The sequence below is a fragment of the Cornus florida genome, unplaced genomic scaffold (assembly GCF_030987335.1).
Source record: "Cornus florida cultivar Cherokee Brave unplaced genomic scaffold, ASM3098733v1 CherokeeBrave_3.0.0_Hap2_Chr10, whole genome shotgun sequence".
Lineage (NCBI taxonomy): Eukaryota > Viridiplantae > Streptophyta > Magnoliopsida > Cornales > Cornaceae > Cornus > Cornus florida.
This window is the reverse complement of record NW_026775580.1, coordinates 5,916,088-5,943,688: the sequence shown is the minus strand read 5'-3', so window position 1 is coordinate 5,943,688 and position 27,601 is coordinate 5,916,088. Positions and strand designations below refer to the sequence as shown.

The following is a 27,601-nucleotide window of genomic DNA, read 5'->3' as shown; positions in this document are numbered from 1 at the left end:
TGCCACCTTCCAATCCCTTCACCAAATGGTTTTGACTCAGTTTTACACGAGAGTACATGTTCTACGATCAGATAATGGAGGGGAGTATTTTAAGAGAGGGCTTAATGTCTATTTTCAGGTTCGTGGCATCATTCATCAAACTTCGTGTGTTGATACACCCCAAAATGGAGTAGCAGAGCATAAGAATCGCCATCTCTTAGAGGTTGCTAGGTCATTACTCTTTGCTATGACCGTTCCTAAAACTTTCTGGGGAGATGCTGTCCTTACTGCAGAATATCTCATTAATAGAATGCCTTCAAAAGTCCTTCAGTTTTGAACTCCTCTTCAGATATTATCCAAAACAGACGCTATTCCAACTCTTCTTCACATTCCCCCCAAAGTGTTTGGCTGTGTTGTTATACTTATATCCATAAACAACACCGGAGTAAGCTAGATCCAAGAGCACTTAAGTGTATTTTCTTGGGGTATTCCCCGACACAAAAGGGATACAAATGCTATCACCCTCCTTCAACAAAGATGATTGTTTCCATGGACGTTACTTTTGTTGAAAATCAGGCTTACTATTCAGGGGAAGATTCAAGAATTTGGGAAATGAAGAGAAGTCTTGGGAGGTGTTGCCACTATCATTACTAGTGTATCATTGTCTATTGAAACTTTTGCATCGACTTCAAAGGAATCTCTTGAAAATTTTGTACCGACTTCAAAGAAATTCCTTGAGCCACATAGATTTGTATACTCAAGAAGGGAGAAGACACATACAACTCAGCCACCTCTTGATCGATCCAATGACCAATTAAGCGCTCCTGTGTGACTGGTAATCCTGAGGTAGTTCCTTTCTTTAAACTCTTTATTGATACTTCTATTAATGAGTCAGCTCATTTACCTATTGATCATCTTGATCAACCACATGATGCTACTGAATTAGTTATTGAGACTCGGGCACGTTATCCCACTCGAGAAAGAAAACCTCCCTCTCGTTTTAGTTTTTCAGTTGTAAAATATCCTATCTCTAATTATGTATCTTCACATCGGTTATCTTCATCTTATAAAATATTTGCAAACTAGTTATCATCCGTGTTTGTCGCTAATAAGTTATCGGAAGCTCTTGACAACCCCAAGTGGAAAGCTGCCATAATTGAAGAAATGGAAGCTTTACAGAAAAATTCTACATAGGAACTTGTTGAGCTACCAAAGGGAAAGAAGACGGTTGCAAATGGGTATTCACATTGAAGCATAATGTAGATGGTTCAGTGGAGAGGTTTAAAGCAAGATTGGTAGCTTAAAGGTTATACCCAAACCTATGGGATAGACTATTAGGAAACATTTACATCGGTGGCGAAGATAAATACAATAAGGGTCCTCTTATCCTTGGCTGCAAATTTAGAGTGGCCTCTTCAGCAGTTTGATGTGAAGAATGCATTTCTTCACGCCGATTTAGAGGAAGAAGTATACATGGACTTTCCTCTAGGCTATGGACTTAAGCAGTCACCTAGAGCTTGGTTTGGCAAGTTTATTCAGGCCATGAAGAAGTATGGATACAATAGGCGATTTCAAGATTGAAAAGAATCTGTATATTGCCGTATAAATAATGGTTTACAATGCTTTAGTTAAATAGGAAATACAAAGAGCTAAAAAAATGAAACTACAGGCTGTGACTGCAGGCTATAACAGGAAACTATAGGCTGTAACAGGAAACTACAGGCTGTAACTATAGGCTATACACTAACATAATTTCCTAATCTTAGTCATTGACTATCTATATTTACACTCCTATCATATCCCCTAAAATTTGGTCTTATTAAAACTGAATATCTCTTTTTCAATACTGCCCCTCAAGCTGGCTTAGAGATGTCTTCCATAGCTAGCTTGCTTCTTAAAACTTCAAACTGTCTCTTATGTAGTCCTTTGGTAAGGATTTCTGCAGCTTGTTCAGTAGTAGAGACATAAGGAATGCAAATCTTACCACAGTCAAGCTTTTCCTTGACAAAGTGTTTGTCAACTTCCACATGTTTGGTTCTGTCGTGGAGGACTGGATTATGAGCAATTGAAATAGCAGCCTTGTTGTCACAGTAGACTCTCATTGGAGGAGAAACAGTAACCTTCAAATCTTCAAGGAGTCTTTTTAACCACATAGCTTCACAAATCCCATGGGCGAGTGCTCTGAACTCGGCTTCTGCACTACTCCTCGCTACTACATTTTGTTTCTTGCTTCGCCACGTGACTAAGTTTCCTCCAACGAAGGTGCAATAGCCTGAGGTAGATCGTCTATCAACTATACTACCTGCCCAATCAGCATCTGTGTACACCTCCACTTGCAAATGACCTTGTTTCTTGAACATAAGTCCTTTACCTGGTGAGCCCTTTAAGTACCTAAGAATCCTGTACACTACTTCAAAGTGTTCCTGTCCAGGAGTGCATGAACTGACTCACCATAGTGACTACAAATGCTATATCTGGGCGTGTGTTAGATAAGTAAATTAGTCTTCCCACCAATCTGATATCTTTCACGATCAACCATATTCTCGGGTTCGGCAGCTTCTAACTTCAGGTTGACTTCAATTGGAGTGTCAGCAGCTTTACACCCGAGTAGTCTTGTCTCATTAAGCAAATGAAGTACATATTTTCGTTGATTCACGAAAATTCCTTCTCTTGACCTGGCAAATTCCATTCCAAGGAAGTATTTTAATGCTCCCAGATCTTTGACTTCAAAATCTTTAGCAAGTTTCTTCTTCAGTTTGGTCAACTCTTCAATGTCATCACCTGTCAAAATTATATCATCCACATACACAATTAAAACGGCAATTTTCCCTTCCTCACCGTGTTTGTAGAACATGGTATTGTCTGCTTGACTCTGATGATACCCATGACTCTTCACAACCTTTCCAAAGCGTTCAAACCACGATCTTGGAGACTGTTTCAAACTGTACAGGGATTTTTTGAGTTTACAGACTTTGCTCTGACCGTGTTTTCCTTTGAACCCAGGTGGCAAGCTCATAAACACTTCTTCTTCCAAGTCTCCATTTTAAAAGGCATTTTTTATGTAATTGACTGCCAATGACAATAAGACTCGGATAGAATTTATTTTTGCTACAGGAGCAAACGTCTCTTGGTAATCAATGCCGTATGTTTGCGTAAAACATTTCGCCACAAGTCTTGCCTTGTACCTTTCAACACTACCATCAGCTTTACACTTAATAGTGAAAACCTATTTACACCCAACAGTTTTCTTTCCTTTAGGCAAGTCAACTATCTCCCACGTTCCACTCCTTTTAAGAGCATTCATCTCCTCTAACACTGCTGATTTCCAATTCGGATCATCTAGTGCTTCCTGAATGTTTCTTGGAACAAACAAGTGAGAAATATTTGAAGTAAAGGCCCTATGTTTATGGGAAAGTTTATCATAAGACAAGTATTTGGCAATGGGATGCTGGGTACAGGTTTGGATTCCTTTTCTAACAGCTATAGGGATATCAAGGTCTACAGGAACTTGGCTAGGTGACTCTGTATGATTAGAAATAGTAGGGACAACTGCAGACAAGTTAGGATTTGGAGTACCTTGAGTGTTCAGGGAGTCATTGCTCGGGACCTTTGATTGGCCTTGCTCAGGTACAATAGTAGGCTCTCTACTCTTTTGATGAGTCTGTTTCCTGTTATAAACCAGAAGCTTAGGATTCAGTTTTTTTGGAACCGTTGGTAAGATTTCTCCCCTTGTTGGAGATACAGTAAGGCTCGGCAGATTAGGACTAGGAGGCCTTGGGTTTCCTGATTCTAGAACATCATTTCCCTGTTTAAAAAGATCAGTGTTCGGAGTAATAGAGTGTGAGACAATAGTTTTAGGTAAGGGAATATTAGTAGAAATCTCCCAAAAATTTTCTTCACTTTCTTTCTTCCCCTGAAGAAAAGTTTTATGAAAATAAGGATGATTTTCTAGAAAAAAGACATCCAAACTAATAAACATTTTTTTTTTTTTTTTTGTTTTCGGATTGAAGCATTTGTACCCTTTTTTATTTAGGGCATACCAAACAAATACACATTTTTCAGCCCGAGGATCCAATTTAGACCGAAGTCTACTAGGTAAATGGATAAAGACAGTGCACCCAAATACTTTCAAAGGTAGGTTGGAATAAATCCGAGTTTCAAGAAAAGATTTTTTAAGGCTTTCAAGGGGTGTAAAATAGTTAAGAACACGAGTAGGCATCCTGTTAATCAAATATGTTGCTGTTAAAACGGCTTCACCCCACAAATACTTAGGAACATTCATTGAAAACATGATGGCACGAGAAACTTCAAGTAAATATTTATTCTTTCTTTCAGCAATTCCGTTTTGTTGGGGCGTGTCAACACAAGTGGATTGGTGAAAAATTCCTTTTTCTAGTAAAAAACTTCCTAAAACTTCATTAAAGTATTCGGTGCCGTTATCAGTATGAAGAATGCTAATTTTTGTTTGAAATTGATTTTTTATCATCATATAAAAATCCTTGAATAATTTTTCAACCTCAGATTTTTCATTCATTAAATACACCCAACACAAACGTGTATAATCATCAATAAAAGTCACAAACCATTTTTTTCCAGAAAGAGTTGTGATCCTAGAAGGGCCCCAAACATCGCTATGGATTAAATAAAATGGTTTTGATTCTCAGAATGCCTTTGTGGGAGGTCGTCAGATTCTGGATTCAGTTCTTATTGCTAGTGAATGTGTGGACTCCCGTTTAAGTTGTGGGATTCCGGGTGTTTTATATAAGCTGGATATTGAGAAGGCATATGATCATGTTAGTTGGAGCTTCCTCCTCTACTTATTGGAGAGGATGGGGTTTGGCGGGTGTTGGAGGAGATGGATTCTTTTCTGTATCTCTAGTGCTCGATTCTTTGTCATTGTGAATGGAGCTTCGATGGGTTTTTTCTCTTCTTCGAGGGGCTTGAGAGCATAGTTGTTAAAGGCGCCGAAGGCACGCGCCTGAGGCGCAAGGCGCCACCTTGGCGTCTTGATTGACTTAAGGCGAGTGGTTTGGGATAGGCGCACGCCTCTTAGACAAAGGCGCAAGGCTACAGGCGAGATGCAGGCGCGCCTGTGTGAAAAATGGGTTTTTTTTTTTAATTATCTTGGTTGTGTTACTTGTATCTATTTTTTATTTGTTTATTTGTTGTTTTTATTTGTTTATTACAAAATCTACACAACTTGCAAGTTAAAAAGCATAAAAAAAAAAAGAAAAAGAAAAGAAAAGAAAGGAATAAAAGAGCAAAAGGAAAGTGGAAAGAAGAGAGTCAAGACTGAAGAGACAGAGAAGAGAGAAGTACGAGTGATCTGCGAAGCGCCGAAGACTGGATCTGCCAGATCTGCATCTGCGCCGAAGCCTGGTAAGTTCTCCTTCCCTCTCTTCTTCTTCTTCTTCTTCTTCTTCTTCTCTCCTTCTTGCTTCTTCTTCTCTTCTCAGTTCTCGGCAATTTTTTTTTTTTTTCTCTTTTCTTCTTCTTCTTTTCTTCAGGTTTTCTTCTTCTCTCGGCTCTAGTGACTCTAGTCACTCTCTTGCTCTTCTTTTTATTTTTTTATTTTTTATTTTTTATTTTATTCTGCTTTGAGCCGAGTCTAGGCTCTTCTTTTTTTATTTTTTTTTCTCTATTCTTCCTTGAGCTGAGTCTAGGCTCTTCTTTTTATTTTTTTATTTTTTTCTTCTTTGAGCCGAGTCTAGGCTCATTTTTTTTTTTTTTTTTTCTTTGAGCCAAGTCTAGGCTCTTCATTTTTATTTATTTATTTTCTCTATTCTTCTCTCTTGGCTCTTTCTAGTCTCTTCTCTTCTTTTATTTTTTTATTTTTTATTTTTTATTTTTCCTCTATTCTTCTTCTCTCGGCTCTCTCTAATTTAACTTTCCTATTTCTAATTTTGTGGATTTAATAGGATATATTCCTAATGATATATGAGTGTAACTGATATTTTTAATTTGAAATTTCTTTAGTTGAACACACTTGGATCATCACATCACCCATTCCTTGTAATCCCAATTGCACAGTGTCACACACACACAATTGCAGGTCTTCATTGCATCATTAAATTAACCTTGTCACCAATATAAGATCAAGGTTGAAGGTGCATCAGTCTACACTTACCAAATTTGGTTTTTTCTGGTCTGTGCAAATACAAAACCACAGGAAAAGTAGAGTTACAAACTTACAAGAATATATATATGGACAGGGGTAATGAAATTAACTAATATATATACATATTATTTTAATATTGGTTCGTAGACTTACATCTAGCAAACATGGATATCAAGGTTTTGGCATCATTATGTAGAATATTTAACTTAAGTAATTTATTTAGTTGACTTTTGCATCTTTATATATACTATTGCATCTATAATACTTTATTGGGTGGGTTTTGTTTTTTTTTTTTTCAACTTGCGCCTTGGTTCAATCGGGCGCGCGCCTCGCCTCAGGCTCAGGCTCCAGGAGGCATTTGTGCTTTTGTGCGCCTTGAGCCTTTAACAACTATGCTTGAGAGAAGGGGATCCGCTTTCTTCATTCTTGTTCCTTTTTGTGATGGAGGCTCTTAGCAGATTGCTAAAGAAGGCTGTGGAGTTGGGTTTTTTAAGAGGCTTTCGGGTGGGCAGGGATGTTGCTAACCAACTGGAGATTTCCCACTTGATGTTTGCGGATGATACTTTAGTGCTTTGTGATGCTGATGCGTCCCAGTTGAGATATTTGAGATGCGTCTTGATTTGGTTCCAAGTTGTCTCTGGTCTTAAGGTGAATGTTGGTAAGAGCGTCCTTATGCTTGTTGGGGATGTCCCTGAGATCAAGGTGTTTGCTCAGATTCTTGGATGTCGCACTGGCTCTTTTCCCGTTTCTTATTTAGGGTTGCCTTTGGGAACCCCTTCGAGATGTGTAGGGAGTTGGGATCCAGTTGTGGATATATTTAAGAGGAGGCTGGCGGGTTGGAAAAAGCAGTATCTCTCAAAGGGGGGTCGGGTTACTCTGATTAAGAGCACCCTTTCTAGCCTCCCCACATATTTCATCTCTCTTTTCCAGATTCCTTCTTCTGTGGCTGAGAGAATCGAGAGATTGCAGCGCAACTTCTTTTTTTGGGGCCGGGGGGGGGGGGGCGGGGTAGAGTACTTCAAATATCATTTGGTTCGGTGGGAGCATGTGTGCCGTCCGATTCGGTGTGGAGGTTTAGGGTTAAGGAGGTTGTTGCCTTTCAATAAGGCTCTTCTTGGAAAATGGTTATGGAGGTTTGGGATTGAGAGGCATTGGCTTTGGAGGAGAGTTATCACAAGCAAGTTTGGGGAGAGCAGTGGTGGGTGGTGTTCTGTTGAGATTCGTGGTCCTAGGGGGGTGGGGGTTTGGACTCTTATTCGGAGGGGTGGGATGATTTTTGTAAACATGTTCGCTTTCGGATCAAAGATGGTAGGAGGATCAGATTTTGGGAGGATCTCTGGTGTGGGGAGCTTCCTCTTGCTCTCGCTTTCCCACGGCTTTATAGGATCGCTTCTCACAAACAGACCATGGTGGTTAACTGTTATCACCTTGATAACGGGAGACTGACTTGAGATGTTCAGTTTAGGAGTCACTTTCAGGATTGGGAGATTGAGGATGTTACTCGTTTTTTGGAAGTTCTGTATCGCCAAGTGATCATAGTTGGGGATTCGGATTGTTGGCTTTGGGTTCCTAACTCTCAGGGTCGTTTCGAGGTTAGGTCCTTTTTTAAGTGCCTCTCGGTTGATTCTGGAGGCCCTTTCCCTTAAAAGTCCATTTGGCGATCTAAGGCCCCCCTTAAGGTTGCTTTTTTTGCTTGGACTTCCGTCCTGGGCAAGATTTTAACCCAGGATAATTTGAGGAGGAGGAATCAGGTGGTGGTCAATCATTGTTATATTGGCTTTTGTGATGAGGAGATAGTTGACCACCTTTTTTTGCACTGCAGCATGGCCAGAGACTATTGGGATTTGATGCTTGGATTATTTGGGATCCATTGGGTTATGCCTTGTTCCTCTGGAGGGTTGATCGAGGTATGGAGAGTTGTCTTTATTGGGGTTCTCATTCAGGAGGCCTGGAGGGCTACGCCTCTTTGTATTTGGTGGTGCATTTGGCTCGAGCGAAATAGGAGATATTTTGATGGAAAGAAGAATTCTATTTCTACGCTTAAGTTCTCTATTATTTCCACTCTTTTTTGTTGGGTTTCAGGGAGAGATTATAGATCTATTGAGAGGATATTATTGTATTTTTGGCCTCTTTGAAGGTTTAAGGCACCTTGTGGCCCTTATGTTTACATGGGTTCCGCTCCCCTTTTGAGTGTTTTTATAAAATCTTACTTATCAAAAAAAAAAAAAAAAAAGATGGAACAATCCAATCCTTTAAACAAAGTAGGAAATAATTTTTTAAGATAAGGGAAACTAGGATGCCCTAGTCTAAAATGCCATAGCATTATTTGTTCTCTAACAGGGATAGAACGAAAACTACTCAAACCTTGAGCCTTTTTATTACTTGAAATATCATCTTCAAAATAGTAGAGACCATCTATTATCTTAGCACTGTCAATCGTCTTCCCCAAGCTCTGGTCCTGAAATTCACAATAGGATTCAAAAAAGATAACACGACAATTAGAGTCTTTGGACAATTTACTAACTAATAAAAGGTTACAAGCAAGCTTAGGGACATGAAGGACAGACTTGAGATCAATAATTTTTGAAAGTTTTACTAAACCTTTGAAAGTTTTACTAAACCTTTGCCTGCAATAGGAGAATAAGAACCATCGGCTATTCTGATATTTTTCAGAGCCAAAACAGGGTGAATAAGTTTGAAATAAATGAGAAAAACTTGTCATATGGTCAGAAGCCCTTGAATCAATGATCCATGGGGTAACACTGGAATTTGAACGACAAGATAAGGCCTTCAGGTTGTTACCTGTTTGAGCAAGAGAAGCATTAGGAGTACCAGATGAGGAATTGAATTTCAGCAATTTTAGAAGATGATCCATTTGTTCTTTGCTGAAGGGAAGTGGCTCGGCTTCATAAGCTGATGGGGCTCGGTTGAATCTGCCTTCCTGCTTACTCTTCCAATTCGCTAGTTTAGTATGAATTTTCCAGCAGGTTTCACAGGTATGGTGAGGCTTGTTGCAGTGGTCACACCAAGATGGGGCTTTTCATTATGTTTCCTGCCAATATTCGCTTCAGATGCGACCAGGGCAGAGGTCTCAACAGCACCATTTGATAACTTTTTTCCAAGCATGACCAGCCTGCGACTTTCCTCTCTTCGAACCTCGGAGAAGACTTCACCGATTGAAGGCAGGGGCTGTCGTCCAATTATTCTGCCTCTCACTTCATCAAACTCGACATTGAGTCCAATAAGAAACTTGAAGATGCGGTTGTCTTCCACCTTCTTTTTGTGATGGTTGCAATCTTCAGGCGATTTCCACTCATAATCGCTGAACAAATCAAGGTCTTGCCACAAACGTTTTAGAGAGTTGAAATATTTTGTAACACTGTTATCTCCTTGACGGATCTCTCCGAGTTTCAGGGTTAGTTCATAGACTTGAGACTGATTTCCCAGGTCTGAATACATCTGGTTGACATTGTCTCAGAGTTCTTTTGCTGTGTGGTAACACATATAATTAGAACTAATGTCCTCCTCCATAGAATTCACCAACCAGGTCATCACCATCGAATTCTCTACATCCCAGGTCAAGTAGGATGGATCTTCAGGTTTCGGTTCCTTCTTTTCTCATGTCAGGTAGCCGATTTTGCCTCTGCCTCGGATGTACATCCGCACGGACTGGGACCAGCGAAGGAAGTTTTCACCGTTTAGCCGAATTGTGGTAATCTGGACAGAGTGTGTCTGAGAGTTTTGGACTTGGGACTCAAAGTTCTTGGTCTTGGACTCAGGTACGTCATCAGACATGGTGATTAGGGTTGTTTAGAAGAGAGAAAAAAAAAGAGACGGCTAGGGGTTTTTTTATTCCAGAAGAATTGGTAAGATGCTCTGATACCAAGTAGGCGATTTCAAGATTGAAAAGAATCTATATATTGCCGTACAAAGAATGGTTTACAATGCTTTAGTTAAATAGGAAATACAAGGAGCTAAAAAAATGAAACTACAGGCTGTACACTAACGTAATTTCCTAATCTTAGTCTTTGACTATCTATATTTACACTCCTATCATATCTCCTAAAATCTGGTCTTATTAAAACCGAATATCTCTTTTTCAACAGATACCACCATAGCCAGTTGGATCACACTCTCTTTCTCAAACATTCACTTGGAGGTAAGATTACTGCCTTAATCGTGTACGTGGATGATATTGTGGTGACTGGTAGTGACGGTGAGGAGATGGGTAAGCTGAAAGCATAACTGGCAAAAGAATTTGAGATCAAAGACCTTGGGTCTTTACGATATTTTTTTGAGTATTGAAGTTGCTAGGTCAAAGAAGGGGATCTTTGTTTACCAACGAAAATATGTCTTAGACTTACTGGCTGAGATTGGAATATTGGCTTGCAAACCTGTTGATCCTGCAATTGAACAAAATCACAGGTTAGGTGACTGCACAAATGATACACCTATAGACAGAGAGAGATACCAAAGTTTGGTTGGGAAGCTAATATATTTGGCACATACTCGCCCTGACATAGCCTATGCGGTGACTGTAGTAAGTCAGCTCATGCATGCTCCTTACGAAACACTCATGTTGGCTGTACACGGGATTCTCATGTATTTAAAATCAGCTCCTGGGAAAGACTTCTCAAAAAAAAAAAAAAAAAAAATCATCTCCCGGGAAAGGTCTGCTATTCTCCAATCATGGTCATCTCGAAGTGGAAGGATATACAGATGCTGATTAGGCAGGATGTGTAATGGATAGAAGATCAACTTCAGGATACTACACCTTTGTGGGAGGGAATCTAGTCATGTGGCCTAGTAAGAAACAATCTGTTGTGGCCAGATCCAGTGCTGAAGCAGAATTTAGAGCCATGGTTCATGGTATATGCGAGATGTTGTGGCTGAAGGCTTTGTTAAAGGACCTGGGCTTTAATTCTAGGGATCCAATGAAGCTTTTCTGTGATAACAAAGCTTCCATTAGCATTGCTCACAATCCAGTTCAGCATGATCGTACTAAACATGTTGAAGTGGATAGACGCTTTATCAAGGAGAAGTTGATAGATGGATTAATTTGCACCCCGTTTGTGAAGATAGAACATCAGCTTGCAGATTTTTTGACAAAGGGAGTGTCGAGTACGACTTTCAATTTGACACTTGACAAGCTGGGCATTCGAGACATCTATGCTCCAGCTTGAGGGGGAGTGTTGGAAGATATATATTATTTCCCTTGATTTTAGGGATTTGATTGATTTCTGACTATTGTAAATTAGAATAAGATTGTAGGACAGATTGATTGCAGTAAATTAGGATAGATTGATTGCTTTAAATTAGGAACAAATTTGTAGGAATATTTTTTATTCTATTCCTTGTATCGCTTTCCCTCTTTCCTATATATACTTGTACAAGATGTTAACATTTTGTCTACACCTCTTAACATTTTGTCTCAAATTAAAAAAAAAGAAATCAACAAATAATCCAAATCCAACAAAATAACTGACAACAAATATTTTTTTCTCCTAAGTAATTTTTCATTACCCAGAAAAACAAGAATACAAGGCAAAGAGAGAGGGCATATCCTCACTTAGCAATTGAGAAAGACCATTTCCTGGACCCAGAATTAAGAGAGAAAATATGGAAAAAGACCAACACTTGAGACTGCTTTAAACCTAAGACACAAGTATCTATAGAAAATGAACAACCGAAAAACGCAGCAATCTCTCTCAAGCTCCTGCAGCTACAGTAAGTGAACAGAAAAAGCCCAGAACAGCAGCCCCCACTGATACTTATTCATTAAGCCAGCTCTGGATGTCATTCAAGTGAAGTCCCCCAATTTCACTAACCTCCCAGAACACCATCCTGGCTAACTGAATAGCAATTGGAGCCATGCCTTGATGAAGGTTAGGATTCCTATTTCTCCAAATAGCCCATAGGACAGACGAGAAAAACATCCTGCACCATTTGTTCAAATTTAAGTTCTGCTTGAATTTATCTTGGAACCGAACAATTAGTTGCTCCCAAGAAGAAATTTGCTCCCAGTTCCAATGCAAAAGAACCACTTCAACACACTAATTTTTTTATTTTTTTTGTTAAGTAACACACTAACAGCATATGAACATTCAGTGTTCAATTTTACACCTCAATTGCAGAAGCAGTTATGACAAACAGAAGTGAGATAAATACCCCTCAATTGCAGATTGTATTGGGAAGGAATTCTATTCTGAAGGACGAGACAAGTTGTCAAGCATTGTAATTCACCAAGTTCAGAAAATTCTACTATATACAGAAATTTGCACTGTATGTTGTCCAAAATCATACAAAGCTGTCAATTAGACTTGCTGTCACAACTCCATATGCATCAAACCACTACCAGTATCAACTTAGAATCATAAACCAACACAAACCTATTAAAATAAAGTCTGAACCAAGAGAACAAAGGGAAAGAGCACTTTAGCAATCTCTCATGGAAGATGCAAGCCCAGATAAGCAGAAAACCATGCAATCCTTGGATTCTTGCAGCCAAAACTCAGAACCCACATTCAGGTGGTGTCACCCCGTCTGTGGTGGACCGTGCAAAAAAAAAAAAAAAAAAAAACCAGCCAAAAACCCAATAGCAGATCGAAAGAAAACAGCCCCATCGCCAAAAAGGTTTTGAAAAATGGAAAACCCTAGAAAATGGCTTCAAAAAGTGATGAAATTTTTTGCATGTTACTCACAAAGAACAGATGATCCAGATGGTGTAATTTTTTAGCGCTTCTGACTGTGCAATGCTGATATCAGCATGCCATTAGTGCACCTCCATACTCTTTTTAATTAGAGTGTTGTGGTAATTCTAGCGTTGATTGCTTTCTCTGATACAAGACGGAATGCAAAGTCTACTATGTTTGTGATTAGGGTTAGAGAAGAAGAAAAAAGGCGAGAGAGAAAAATAAGAGAAAAATTCTGTAGATTGAAAAAGAAAGTCAGCACTTTCTCCCTTCTCCTATTTATTAAGGGCAGACTGGTAACTACGAAAGTATCCCAGTCTAGAACCTTTGCCTCCGACTCAAGTATCATACACACATATTCTAACCCATATATATATATATATGTATATATTTTTGATAAGTAAAATGTATTAGAAAGCATTCTAACGGGGAACGCGTCCCAACAACTATACAGAGGTCGAAGCCAGAGACAAGGTCCTAAGGACCCCACGAAACCCAAAAAATCAGTAAAACTCATCAATGGATATACAATTTCTCCCCAAAACCCAACTAAAAAGAGAGCTAATAATATGAAACTTCAAAGCTCCTTAGGAAGATTTCTCCCCTTCGAAAGATCTTCTATTCTGCTCATTCCATAAGCACCACCAAACACAAAGGGGAACCACCCTCCAACACTCACAGGTGTGGGCTCTCACATTATAGCCTCGCTAAGCATCAATCAAATCCCTCGAGGACCGAGGCATAACCCAATGGACGCCGAAAAGGCCAAAGATAAGGCTCCAACAATTGTGATCTACAGGGCAATTCAAAAGAAGGTGATCCACAGACTCGCCACTCCTCTTGCACAAACAACACCAATTGACTGTAATCTGTCTTCTCCTTTTCAAATTATCTAGGGTCAAAATCTTGCCCCAAATAGCAGTCCAGACAAAGAAGGCCACTCTGAGGGGAGCCTTGGAACGCCATATCGTCTTCCAAGGGAAATTAGAACTATGCTCGAATCTCCCCTGAGAGGAAGGCACCCAAACCAGAGAGTCAGTGCCACTATCATCTACCTCCTGTCCGTACAACAGCTCCAACAAACCTGAAACCTCATCCAACTCACAATCCTAAAAGGAACGCCGAAAACGCACATCCCACGCGAGCCTACCATTATTGAGCCGATAACAATTGGCCACCAAAGCATGTCTATCCACGGCAATCCGGAAAATTTTGGGAAAGGAACGAGCCAATGGGCGATCACCACACCATAAGTCCTCCCAGAACCGAACTCCCCTGCCATCCTGTACTTTGAATCTAATATGTTTAGAAAATTCATTCCATCCCTTACGAATGAATTTCCAAACACCCACACCTCCAGCGAATCTGACTGGATCAGAGGACCACCTGCCTCTCTCCTCCCCGTAGCGGCACACAGCCTTCCTCCAAAGGCGATGGCGCTCACTTCCGAATCTGTACAACCACTTTCCTGTTGAAAAGGGCCAACCTCCTAATACCCATACTTCCCAACGGAATTGGCCTGCGCGCTTGATCTCAACGAACAAGATGATACTTGAACTCCTACCCCGTCCACCCCAAAGGAAGTTCTGTTGAAGTCTATCGATCCTTTCAACTATAGAGGCGGGAATCTGAAAAAGAGAGAGAAAGTATGTAGGGAGGCTCGACATTGTACTCTTCAAAAGACCTTCCCGTCCTTCGAAAGATACTGCTTCTTCCAACCAGTCAGTCTCCCTTCAAATTGGTCAATCACAGGATCCCAACCTCCCACCCTCCTTGATGGAGCACCCAATGGCAAACCCAAATAGGAGATAGGAAAAGAGCCCACCCCACACCTAACTACTGCAGCAAGAGTATTGGCACTTGCGCGCAAAGTATCATTGCTTAGGAGCTCTAAGTACGGCGTTTACCATGCCATGAGGAGAGTGGGCGGAAAAAGGGATTCTTGAGGCATGGCGGATTGAACAAGGGTCTCGCCTGGGCGGAGTGGAGGCGGGTCCTTGACCGGCAACTTAGGTGGATAAGTCACTTGCGTTCGGGCCAAGGGAGTAAATGAGGGACACGTGGTACCTTAATACGCTGATGTCCGTCCACTCACGTGCTTGACATGTGCCAAGGGCTCTATAAATAGCAGTACAGTGACATGACAGGCTCATTCAGGACATAAGACCTGGAGACTCTACCACTGTCCCTACTCTCTCATTTATTCCTTTGTCAGAGTTCTCTCCTCTACACTCTCATCCTTTCTTTGCTTTCTATACTCGAAGTCATCTTTGACAATACTCACTTTCAGGACCTTTGCACTCTTACACTTTTAGGAAAAGAATTCCTTTCATTTTACACATCATAGAAAAATTAATCGATATAGATGAAAGAAAAATATAAAATAAGGACACATAAATTGTAACTGGAGATTGTTTTAAAATTTTATTACATCACGATAACTAAAATTCAGTGGTTCTTTATTAAGATTTGATACCACTTGAAATTAAAATGCAGTGAAAATGGGTTTGAATTCTAAGTCAGAGAAACCTGAATTCAGTTGAAGTTGGTTTAAAAATTTTAATTTTATTTGACAAATTTATCCTTAAATTTAATCTGTAGTTCTAAAATTCATCTGCTTTAAGTTTTCTGAGCGAAATTTTTTTGAGCTAAATTTTCAGTTTTCTCAAACTGTACCTAAGACCTTGACTAGGTCATATTATCTACATCTGCCCTTTTAGAGGCATAGCTTCTGCATGCACTGATGACTGCTGCTCCTGGAGACTGCAAATCCTAATTATTTGGCCTATCTGATTGTCGAGACAAGGATGAATTTTATGTACTTCAGATGCCACTTAATATGAATATTGCCTGTAGTTTTCAGATTTTTGTTTGAGTCAAATGATGAAATTTATTGTTAAACTGATATGAATAAATCCTTTTTGAACAAAATTCAGGGGGCACATTAAAATGTGTCAGAATGGTTTCCTTTCTGACTGATAAACGCTTTCTGGCTCAAATATTGGGTCAAATTAAAAGAATACCTATTTCTGCTTCATCTCTAAAACATCTATTTGTAGGGTACCAGTGCTCTGCACGTTATGCAGTGTGGAATTTCAACTCTTCCGTCTGTCAAATTTTTTTTTTTTTTTTTTTTTTTTTTTGTTGTTGAGTTATTTCTATGTTCGCATCAGTTGTGCCGAATTTGCCGTATGCATTAGAAACTGTTGCCTCTGTAGGCCCATTTTGTGGTGCATTTTATTGCTCTTGAGATGATCAAATTGCTTGAAAATTGTTAACATCATCCATTGTTGGTCACCTGATTATAGAATATTTCTTTTGAACAGATAGTGAACGTTCCTGAAAAGGGAGCTAGGAAACATCCTCGCGGTGATAACATTCAGGTATACTAGACCTAAATTTGTATGTGTTCTGCTTTTGATCTACTCATTATCTCATATACAATTTTATGCATGTATGTAGAGCTGTTGAAGTGATTGTACTTTTTGTAGCTATATCTTGTTATTTTCTCAAAGGTTTTGATAATTATTGCCTTCATGAAATATGTTTTTACATCATTTATCTTAATTAGGTCATTGCTTGCTGCAAAATTAGAAGCTTGAATCATGAGAATTTTTTTTGAGTTTGTCAGCAGCTACTTCTTGTAAGTTGTAATTAATGTTAGAAGTTAGGTTATACCTAATTCACCCTAGTTTGGGTAGTGGCCTTTGGATTGTCATCAAGCCAAGAAGCTCGCATTGGCTTTTGTTTGCCGGCTTAGTAAGACGTACAAATCAGGTCCCAAGTGTTTTATCCCAAGTATTTGTAGGAAAAATAATTAAGTATGTGTTTAACTAATTAAACTGATAAATAAATTAAAATTCATTTATTTATATAAAAATAATGCAAGAACTTTTTTTTTTGATAAGTAAAGTTTATTAGAAAGCGTTCAAAAGGGGAACGCATCTTAAGGGCTATACAAAAGCTGAAGCCAAAAGGGGAGTCCTATGGATCCAAAGAACCCAAAAAATCCACGATTTCATCTATAGATATACAATTTCTCCTCACCCAACTATAAAAAGAAAACCAAGGGCCTTGTGGCCAGTGGTATGTCCTCTACCTCCCAAAATGGATGGTGAGGGTTCGAATCTCCAAAGGAGCGAAGTAGGTGTGTGAGTTTCTTGCCAATGAAAAAAAAAAAAAAAAAAAAAAAAAAAAAAAAATAATAATAATAATAATAATAATAATAATAATAGAAAATCTCAGCGCCCTAATGGAGGATTACTCCCCATCAAAATATCTTCTATTCCACTCTTTCCAAAGACTTCACCGTACATAGAGGGGGGTCGCCCTCCAAGAGTTACGAGCGTGGGCCCCCACCCTGTGGTCTCTCTAAGCGTCAATCAAATCTCTTGAAGCTCGGTGCATAACCCAATGTATGCCAAACAAACCAAAAATAAGACTCTAGCAGTCGTGAGCCACAGGGCAATGCAAAAGAAGGTGATCCACACACTCTCCATCATTTTTACACCAGTTGACTGTGATATGTCTTTTCTTTCTCAGATTGTCCAGAGTTAAAATCTTGCCTCTAGCTACAGCCAAATAAAAAAAGCCACCCTGGGGTAAGTCTTCGAGCGACATACCATTTTCCACGGGAAGTTGGAATTGTGAAACTCGGAGAGGCAGAGGAAATAGGAACGGACATGAAATGTTTCTTAAGAAGAAGGCACCCAAATCAAGGAATCCGAACCAGTACCAACCACATCATGTCTATACAAAATCTCCAGCAAACCAGTCACGTTGTCCAACTCCCAATCATGAAATGATCGCTAGATCTCACGTCCCAAGTAAGCTTACCACTATCAAGTCGATAACAGTTAGCTACCAAAGCATGTCTATCAATAGCAATCCTGAACAACCTTGGGAACTAAAGGATAATGGGCGATCTTCACACCAAACATCCTCCCAAAACCAGGCATCCCTTCCCTCTCGAACTCTGAATCTAATGTGCTTAGAGAGAACTCATCCCAGTCCTTGAGAATGGATTTCCACACCCCCACACTGAAAACTGATTTAACTGGCCTAGATGTCCATCCCTCTCTATCCTTCCCAAAACGGCATAAAATAACCCTCCTCCATAACCTATGCCTTTCGCTACCGAATCTCCATAACCACTTGCCAAGGAACACTCTGTTGAAAGGGTCCAACCTCCTAACCCCAAGACCACCCAACTGAAGAGACTTGCAAACCTGCTGCCACAGAACAAGATGATACTCAAACTCCTCCCCTCGGCCGCCCCAAAGAAATTTCCGTTGAAGACTCTTGAGTCTTTCAACAATAGAGGAAGGAATATGGAAAAACAAAAGATAATAAGTTGGAAGACTCGACAGTGTACTCTTCACCAAAGTAACTTTCCCGCCTTTTGAAAGATATTGCTTTTTTCACCCAGCCAACCTTCTGTTGAATAGCTCTATCACCGGGTCTAGCTTCCCACCCTCCTTGCTGAATCACCCAACGGCAAACCCAAATACAAAATAGGGAAGGAGCTCATCCCATACCCTAAAATTGCCGCAAGAGTAGCCACCTCCCGAACCTCCCCCACCGGACTAGTACACTCTTTCCCACTTTAACTCTCAAACTTGAAACTGCTTGAAAGTAAACCAGATTACATCTCAAATATCTCAATTGGGACACCTCTGCCTCAGTAAACCAAGGTGTCATCCATGAAAAACAAGTAAGAGATCTCCATTTGCTGAACCGATTCTGGACCCATCCTGAAACCTTGATGAAGCACAAATGAACCTTCTAAGGCCTCCATAACAATAATGAACAGGAAAGGGGAGAGGAGATCCCCTTGTCTCAAACCTCGAGAGCTACCGAAAAACCCGAATGGAGACCCATTTACCAACACGGAAAATCTAATAGAGGAAACGCAAGCCTCGATCCATCTCCTCCACCTCTCGTTGAAACCTATCTTCTCTAACAGATATGTGATGTTGTGACCTGAATTTGGTGGCTTATAACCCGACGACCCATTGGATGAGCTTTGTGTGGGCTCAAGCCCACTAAAGCTTTTGGGGTTTTGGGGCTTGCTCCTAAGGAAAATTTTTGACCCGTTTTTGCTCATGGGTCGTGGACCCTAATTAATCTGTTGTAGCCCAATATATAAGGGCACTAAGGGTTTGGAGTGGTGGAAGAGAAAGACTCGACATTCATACAGAAACAGAGTGAGGGGCTAAAAACATGTAATCTCCGATTTTACACATAGTGAAAACTTTCGGTAGATCTCAACCGTGGACATAGGTTGTTGCCGAATCATGTATAAATCTTTGTGTTTTTTGTGTGGTGTGTTTACTTTTCTGTCATGATTCTTGATTTTATCTTGGGTTCGTTGCTTTTGTCATAACAAGATAGAACAAAAAGTTCCAGCTAACATGATCATAGCATGGTTGTCAAAATCGCGATTCTAGATCGTAGAATCGCACGATTTTATGATCCTACCAATCCAAAACGAGTCGAACCGTATAAAAATCGTTTCTTGGGTAGTATCGCAATAGAACTGTAGTAGGATCGTGTAGGATTGTGTAGAATCGTATAGAATCAATTCTACATGATTCTACAAGATTCTGACATATTCTTTGTTTGGACTTATTGTTTTTTTTTTTTTTTGGCCTGATTCACTTTCTGAAATGTTGGGCTCTCTAAATAAGAAAGGCCCATAGTCTTGCGGTCCAACCAATAAAAGTCCATATGAGTAAGATAAAAACACTATTGACCCAACTCAAAGATGCATTTTTATTTTTTATTTTTTTGGTATTTGATTAATTCATTGATTGATTTGTTGATTAGGTGAAAAGTTTAAAACTTGATATTATGATTTATGTCAAACTGTTTTATTTTATTTTATTTTATTTTATTTTATTTTTCACTTTTAAGATTCATGAGAATGTTGTCAATTTATTTATTTATTAATTCATTAATTGATTATTTGATTTGATGATTTCTTAGATTAGTTGAAAGCTTGAAACTTGGTACTATGTCATTTTCAAATTGTTTTTTTTTTTTCTCCCCTTACAAGAGATTGTTCTGTAATTTTTGTTTTGGTTTTTTGGGTATTTGATTAATTGTTTTGTTATTTGAATTTTCGAAAACTACTAATTTCTCAAGAGAACACTCGGCAAATGTTTTTCAAAAAAGTTTTCTTGAAACAAAAACAATAGCTCCAAGCCTCCAACCATTTGCGTTTGTACTTTGTTTCGTTAAATGATATCTTATTTGTGTTTCATTTTTATTTTTTATTATCATATAAGTTTCATTTAGAAATTTAGGTAATAAGAAATGTGAGAGAATGCAAGGATTTGAACCTTGATCTCTTCACACACATCTTCACAACTTGTAAATTGCATAGTTGGCATGAAAATGAATGCAAGAATTCAAACCTTTGTCTTCTCACACACAACTTCACAACTCACAAATTGCATAGTTTTCGCGAGAACTCTACACTTTGAGCTATGTTATCTTTTATATTATATTTGGACTTTGGAGTGGTGCTTTTATGCAATTTTTTGTGTTTTGGACTTATTCTTACCATCTAGGAAGCACGAACACGCTTAAAAGGGAAAAGAATCTGTGTCGGACATGCCTAAATACGTGTCCGAATAGTTTATATATTTCGAATATCCGGACACGCTGTGGACACGCTTCTGACACACCATGGATATGTGTCCACCACGCATGTCCCACTCTTTGGGATTTTTAAGAAAGTTTTGGAAACAATGTTGAGTTGAAGTGTAAATATTAAGAGTTCTTTAATTTTATAACTACTTAAAAACTTCTTGTTTCATAAAACTATTTTATATTCAAACAATTATTTATTTATTCTTATATTTTAGTTCAAAGGTTCTAACCCTTGCATGATCATCTTTGAGTCTCTTGTTGTCCCGGCTACCGGTGAATGGTCTCTCTACCTCTCTCTCCTCTTTTCTCTCTTATTCTTTATTCCTTCTCTTTTCTTTCTTCTTCCTGTTCTTTGCAAACCCTAAATACTTTTTTTTCCTTTCACAATAAATTTCTTTTTGTCTCTTTGCCCTTTTTCCTTTTTCCTAATTCTTTTCCTAACAAAACCCTAATCCTCTTTGTCTCTATGTTTGTTTGTTCTTTCTCTTTCTTAACCATCTTTCTATCATTCTTTCTTTTTTCCAGCAAAACACATTTTTTTTTTTTCATTATGAGATTGTAAAAAATAATATTACTCTTAATTTCTTAAAGTACAACATCATATATATATAGAAAATATATTTCTTATTTGCTGTGTCCCCGCCATGTCTGTATCTTAATTTTTTAGGATTTGCCGTATCGTCGTATCCGTGTCGTGTCGTATCCGTGTCTCGTATCCGTTTCCGTGCTTCTTAGCTTAACCATATTTTACACATATTGTTGTTTAAAAAGCTAATTTGAATTGTTTTTTTTTTTTCTCTGTCCCCCTTTTTTCTGTCTCCTCTTTCCCTCTTCTCTAATCTCTTCACCCTTTTTTCTCACTTCACTCCCTTTTTTTTTTTTTCTGCGTTCTCTCTCCTCGCTGGTTCTTTTTTTCCCCTGTGATAACTCTCTCTCTCTTCACTCTTCATTCAAATTTTTGTTTTATTGTATAAAATAAATGACCAACAATTAATGAAAATTCTTGCTCAAAACTCTTATTTTTTAAATATATGTAATTAATATTGTTGAGTAAGTTGTATATAGAGACTTTTCCCCAAATAAATAAAAAGAAAAAAAAATTGTAACTCTTAAAATAAAAAAATTAATGTAAGAGTAATTTTTTATTTTTTTGGTATTCAACAACAATCAAAATAACTTAGACAATTTGTGTCTAAAAACATTTGTGTTATTGGGTTGTGTTGGAAATCATATCTATAAGTTGACTCAATGATTGTGGCAGATTTATTGGGTCTTCATTATAGGCTAATGTTTAGGGATTTTATTTTTATTCTAATTTGATTTTATTCTCTTTCCATATTTGTAAGTTTCCTTTTGTATATAATGATAGTCAGACTCTCAATTGAGTATGCCAATTTTACCAAATTACTTTTTGGTATCAGAGCCTCAAACCTACGCCTCCCCTCTCTCTTTTTCACCGCCTCTTTTGATCTCTCTCTCTATCTTGTCACAGCCCCTTCCCTCTTTCTTTTTTTCTTTTCTTCACAAACCCTCTCTCTTCTTCAGGCCGTTGTTGCTATAGTCCTAGGGGGAGCCAATCTCCTCTAGGTTCGACCCTTGTAGGGGTATTCCCTTAGTCTTTGTCATTCACTAAGGGTCGAAAGATGTGTTTGCAATTTTTTTGGGGCTGCCAGGATATTCGGCAGCTTTTTCGGATCGGACCGCCGTGTCTCCGGCTTCTTGGTTGATCAAAATCAGGTTTATTCCTCCTTTATTTGAAATTATTGGTGATCTGTTGAATTGTTCTATTTAATATTATGACTGATTTAATAATATGGTTGAAGCAAATAATAAAGAAACTCTCTTCGGCGCAACACACACCAGCTCAAGAATGCATTTCTTAATGGAGACTTACTTGAGACTATATATATGGATCCACCCCTCGGATTTCGGGCTAAGGGGGAGTATGCTAGGAAAGTCTGTTGGCTGCGGAAGTCTATTTATGGTCTGAAGCAATCTCCTAGAGCTTGGTTTAGTCGTTTCAGCGATGTTCTATCCATGGGCTTTGTGCGCTGCCAATCAGACCATACTTGCTTTATTTGACGTCGCTATGATGGTCGCTGCATTATGTTATTGGTGTATGTGGATGATATCATTATCATAGGTGGTGATGCTTCAGGGATTGCTCAGGCGAAACTTCATCTTCAAAAGTCCTTTGATGTGAAGGACTTAGGTCCCCTTCGATATTTTCTTGGAATTGAGGTTGCTAGATCCCGTCGTGGAATTTCCTTATCTCAAAGGAAATATGTTTTGGATCTTCTTCAAGATACTGGCATGCTTGGGTGTTGACCCGCTTCCACTCCTATGGACCCCAATCTCAAACTCTCTGTTGAGTCAGGGGAATTACTTCCAGATCCGTCTGTGTATCAACATTTGGTAGGTCGTCTTATCTACTTGACTAACACTAGGCTCAATTTGACATTTGCTGTTAGTATGGTTAGTCAATTCATGCATTCCCCTCGCTCAACTCATATGGATGCAGTCCACCATATTTTGAGTTATATTAAGTCGTGCCCTGGCCTTGGTCTGTTCTATGCCTTATGAAATGAGTCTGGACTCTCATGCTTTACTGATGTAGATTATACTAGATGTAAGATAGATAGAAGTTCTACCTCTGGCTTCTATACTTTCTATGGTAATCATGTCATATCATGGAAGAGTAAGAAGTAAGTTGTTGTCTCTAGATCCTCTGCTGAAGCTGGATACCGGGCTATGGCTCAAGGTACTTGTGAGCTCCTTTGGCTTCAATCAATTTTGGGAGAGTTGGGTCTTGTAGAGAAAGGTTCTTCAAGGTTGTTATGTGACAATAAATCAGCCATTATGCTTGCTTCCGATTCTGTCTTACATGAAAGGTCGAAATATATTGAGGTAGACATTCACTCTATTCGAGAGAAGGTTCGATCAGGTATCATTAATCCTATTTTTGTTCCCTCTTCAGAATAGACTACAAATGTGTTTACAAAGTCTGTTGGGCCTTATCTTCTCCAGTCTTCCATAGTCAAGCTGGGCTTGGTCAACATATTTGCTCCAGCTTGAGGGGGAGTGTTGGAAATCATATCTATAAGTTGACTCAATGATTGTGACAGATTTATTAGGTCTTCATTATAGGCTAATGTTTAGGGATTTTATTTTTATTCTGATTTGATTTTATTTTTTTTTCATATTTATAATTTTCTTCTTGTATATAATGATAGTCAGGCTCTCAAATTGAGTACACCAAGTTTACCAAATTACTTTTGGTTGGGTGTGGGTTCACTTACTCATTTAACATCCAACCCATTTATGATCTACTATAAATGGTTGATAATGGGTTATTAACCCATTCATGACCAGTCCATTCATGACAAGCCCAAAACCCGCCCAATTGCCACCCCTAGTTGGGAGGATAGACATATCCTGGTGGTGGCTTCATAAAAACTGTCTCATGGAGATCTCCATGCAAAAATGCATTTTTAACATCCATTTGCCAAAGAGGCCATCCTCGAATGGCAGCAACAGCGAGTAAAGTTCCAGTCGTGGGCATCTTGGCAATTGGAGCAAATATTTCTTCATAATGGATACCATACTCTTGTTAATACCCTGGAGCAACAAGGCGAGCCTTGTATCTTTCGAAACTATCGTCAGGTTTCAACTTCAATATGTAAATCCATTTACTTCCAATTACTTGAACTCCTGAAGGCCGAGGAATTAAATCCCAAGTGTAATTTGATTCAAGTGCAATTAATTCTTCTGTCATAGCATCTTGCCAACATGGTAGATCTTTGGCCTGTGAATAAAATGAAGGAACAGAAATAGAATCTACAATGGAAAGGAAGGCAGAAAATCTAAAGCGGGCAGGCGGTTTAGAAACACGAGAAGAATGACGTGGAGGTAGGGAGATTTCAGGTGGCATGGAGAGTGATCGAGAGTAGGAGCAGAGAGGACGTTGCAACCTTCAACTATAAACCTGCAATTCTTTAGTAGAGCTAGGAAAATGAGGAAGGTAAGTAATATTTGATATATAAGACAACTTTCGAAGAGAATAAAAGGGAATATGCTCAAGGAAGACCACATTGCGGGATATACGTGTTCTTCGAGCCTCTGGATCATAGCATAAAAATCTTTATGTTCATCACTATAGCCAAGGAACACACACTTAGTTGCTTGCTGTGACAGTTTGTTTCTTTCCAAGGAAGGAAGATGAACGAAACAAAGGCATCTAAACGTACGCAAGTGTGTGTAAGGAGGAGAATGAAATAAAGATCCACATGGGGAAATATTCTCAAGCACATGAGTGGGCAATCTATTAATCAAATAGACAGCAGTGTGCACTGCCTCACACAAAAAACCTGAACAGACTGCTGATTCAAATAATGAGGCCTTGTTGTCTCTAGAATATGCCGATGTTTCTGTTCGGCAATCCCATTTTGTTGAGGAATGTGTGGGAAGGTTTTCTGGGAAAGGATCCCTTTATCAGAGAAAAAGGAAGATAACTCTTTAAGAATGTATTCCCCACCTAAGTCAGACTGGAGGGCCTTAATTTTTCTATTGAATTGAGTTTCCACAAGATTATTGATTTCTTTTGAATGTGGACAAAACCTCAGATTTATGACGAAGAAAATAAATCTATGTAAACGGGGAGTGATCATCAATGAATGTGACATAGTATTAATAACCAGGCCTATTGAATTTGGGTGCAATTCCCCAAACGTCTGTATGGATAATGTCAAAAGTACCAGTAACTACTCCCTTTGGTTTTCATTACTATTTATATTACAAAATTTGCCAAACAAGTGGCTACAATCACGGAGGAGTAATTACAGTATGTATGTAAAAGGTAAATCACCTAATGAAATCCCATAATTATAGCAACTATATTAAGTAGGTCAATGCTAGCTAATGATGCAGGCAGAATTTCAAATTTTCATAAACTTTCATTATTTTGAAAGATTCTTTAGTTTGAGTAGTTTTCTGATTTTCAACAGCTTTTCTTTTTGAGTAGATTTCTATTTTTATTTTCAGCAACTTTACTATTTTGGTTTTATTTTATATTTGGTAGTTAGCTAATATAAGGCTAGGATTGGGGAGGAAGAAATTCTATATAAAGCCTTGTAATTTCTGGGTTCAATCAGTTTTAGTTGAAGAGATTACTATTATGTTTTATAGCAAATAAAATTTGCTTTGCAATTTCTCCTTTTCTCTTGCATTGTTCATTTATTTCGTTTTACAATTGTTGTGAAGACGATTTGATTGTCTCCTCTTGGTAAAGCGGCATTAGTTTGGTATCAAAGCTAAGGTTTCGGCTTTCCGATTGCTCAATCATGCCTCCACGACAACAACCGAGAGGAGAAAATCGTAGGATGCGGAATTTGGTTGAACCCTTACCCAAGCAACACGAAAGCGAGATTATTATGAAAAATTCGTATTTTTCATGTCGCCATAGATCACTCGACGAGCGGACTGATCGTTGTTGGCCGACAAATATCAATTTCCAGATTTCTGGTTTTGTTGAAGAGGATTTTTTCAGTCCTTTTTGCAGCAATACAACACCTAAACCAACACTTGTTCTACTTGATGAAAGTCATTGGGATGGTGAGTTTATGGAGGAAATTCCTGAATTGGTGGGAAATTTTGGTGGAGACGAAAAACAACTTTTGATCGAGGAAGATGATGCAACCCCAATGGTCAAGCCAAAATATGATGATTACCTGAAGGAAGGGGATGATATCATATATGGAGATATAGGTGAATTCTTGGTTATGCAAAAGCCACCATTGATTCTAAAATATGAGGATGATAAGGAAGCTACAAAAGAAAGATCTCAAGATGAAGTATTCCTGGTTGATCATGAAGATTTTGGATCCATGGAGATGAAAAACAATGGATTTTACTTTTATGATGTGGTTTGGGATGAATTTTTGGAGCGCAATTCAATTGCTAGGCAATTGTTGGAAGAAAAATTAACGTTGATTACACTTGGACTTCAAGATACATGTTCCACCGAGTTTTGCAAACCTACCTAATTTCAAAGGACCTCTAGAAAAATCCATGTTTATTATGCGAGTGTATTTTTTGTTAGTATAGGAAGATTAACGTATTTGGTTCGAATTCAGAAAAGAAGAAAGAAGGGATGGAAAGCAATGCTTGGATTTTTGATTGATCGTGGAAAAATTGCTCCAAACTCGAGGGCGAGTTCTTTCCAATCCAGGGAGACTGATGCCGGCAGAATTTCAAATTTTCATAAACTTTCCATATTTTGAAAGATTCTTTATTTTGAGTAGTTTTCTGATTTTCAACAGCTTTTCTTTTTTAGTAGTTTTCTATTTCTATTTTCAGCAGCTTTACTATTTTTATTTTATTTTATATTTGGTAGTTAGCTAATATAAAGCTAGGATTAGGGAGGAAGAAATTCTATATAAAGCCTTGTAATTTCTAGGTTCAATCAGTTTAAGTCGAAGAGATTACTATTATATTTTATAGCAAATAAAATTTGCTTTGCAATTCTTTGCAATTTCTCCTTTTCTTTTGCATCGTTCATTTATTTCGTTTTACAATTGCTGTGAAGACGATTTGATCGTCTCGTCTTGGTAGGGCGCCATCAGTTACCAAGAGGTTTTAGCTCTGATACCAAATTGATGCCGCCTTACCAAGAGGATACGTTCAAATTGTCTTCACAACAATATCAAGAACGATGCTAGAGAAAGGAGAATTGCAAAGTTGCGAAGCAAACTTTATTTTCTGTAAAAATAATAATCCATTCACTAATCTCTAAACGCTAGCAATTACAATGCTTTATGTATAGTTTCTTTCTCCCCAATCTTGGCCTTATATTAGCTAACTACCAAATATAAAATAAAACCAAAACAGGAAAGCTACTGAAAATCAGAAAACTACTCAAAATAAAGAATCTTTCAAAATATGGAAAGTTTCTGAAAATTTGAATTTCTGCCTGCATCAGCTAATATAATCCTAAATGTAAGGCATGATTATTGTCACTATTTACAATTCCATCTATTAAGCTCTGCCCTCAAGAAACGAAGCTTCTCAACCAACTCGACGTACCAATCACCGTTGCCTCCTCTCACCAAGACCGAACTCTCCCCTGGAAATCCTCCGCTCTAAGCCATGTATTCTCAAA

General features: G+C 38.5%; 1 protein-coding gene across 1 annotated transcript in view; it reads left to right on the top strand.

The window, feature by feature from the left end:
* Nucleotides 1–27,601, top strand: part of LOC132276753 (CLP protease regulatory subunit CLPX3, mitochondrial-like) — a 73,917-nt gene that overhangs the window by 32,925 nt on the left and 13,391 nt on the right. The window contains exon 8 of the mRNA XM_059778339.1: nt 16,116–16,172. Coding sequence (XP_059634322.1) covers nt 16,116–16,172 — 57 coding nt within the window. The remainder of the gene's footprint in view (nt 1–16,115; nt 16,173–27,601) is intronic.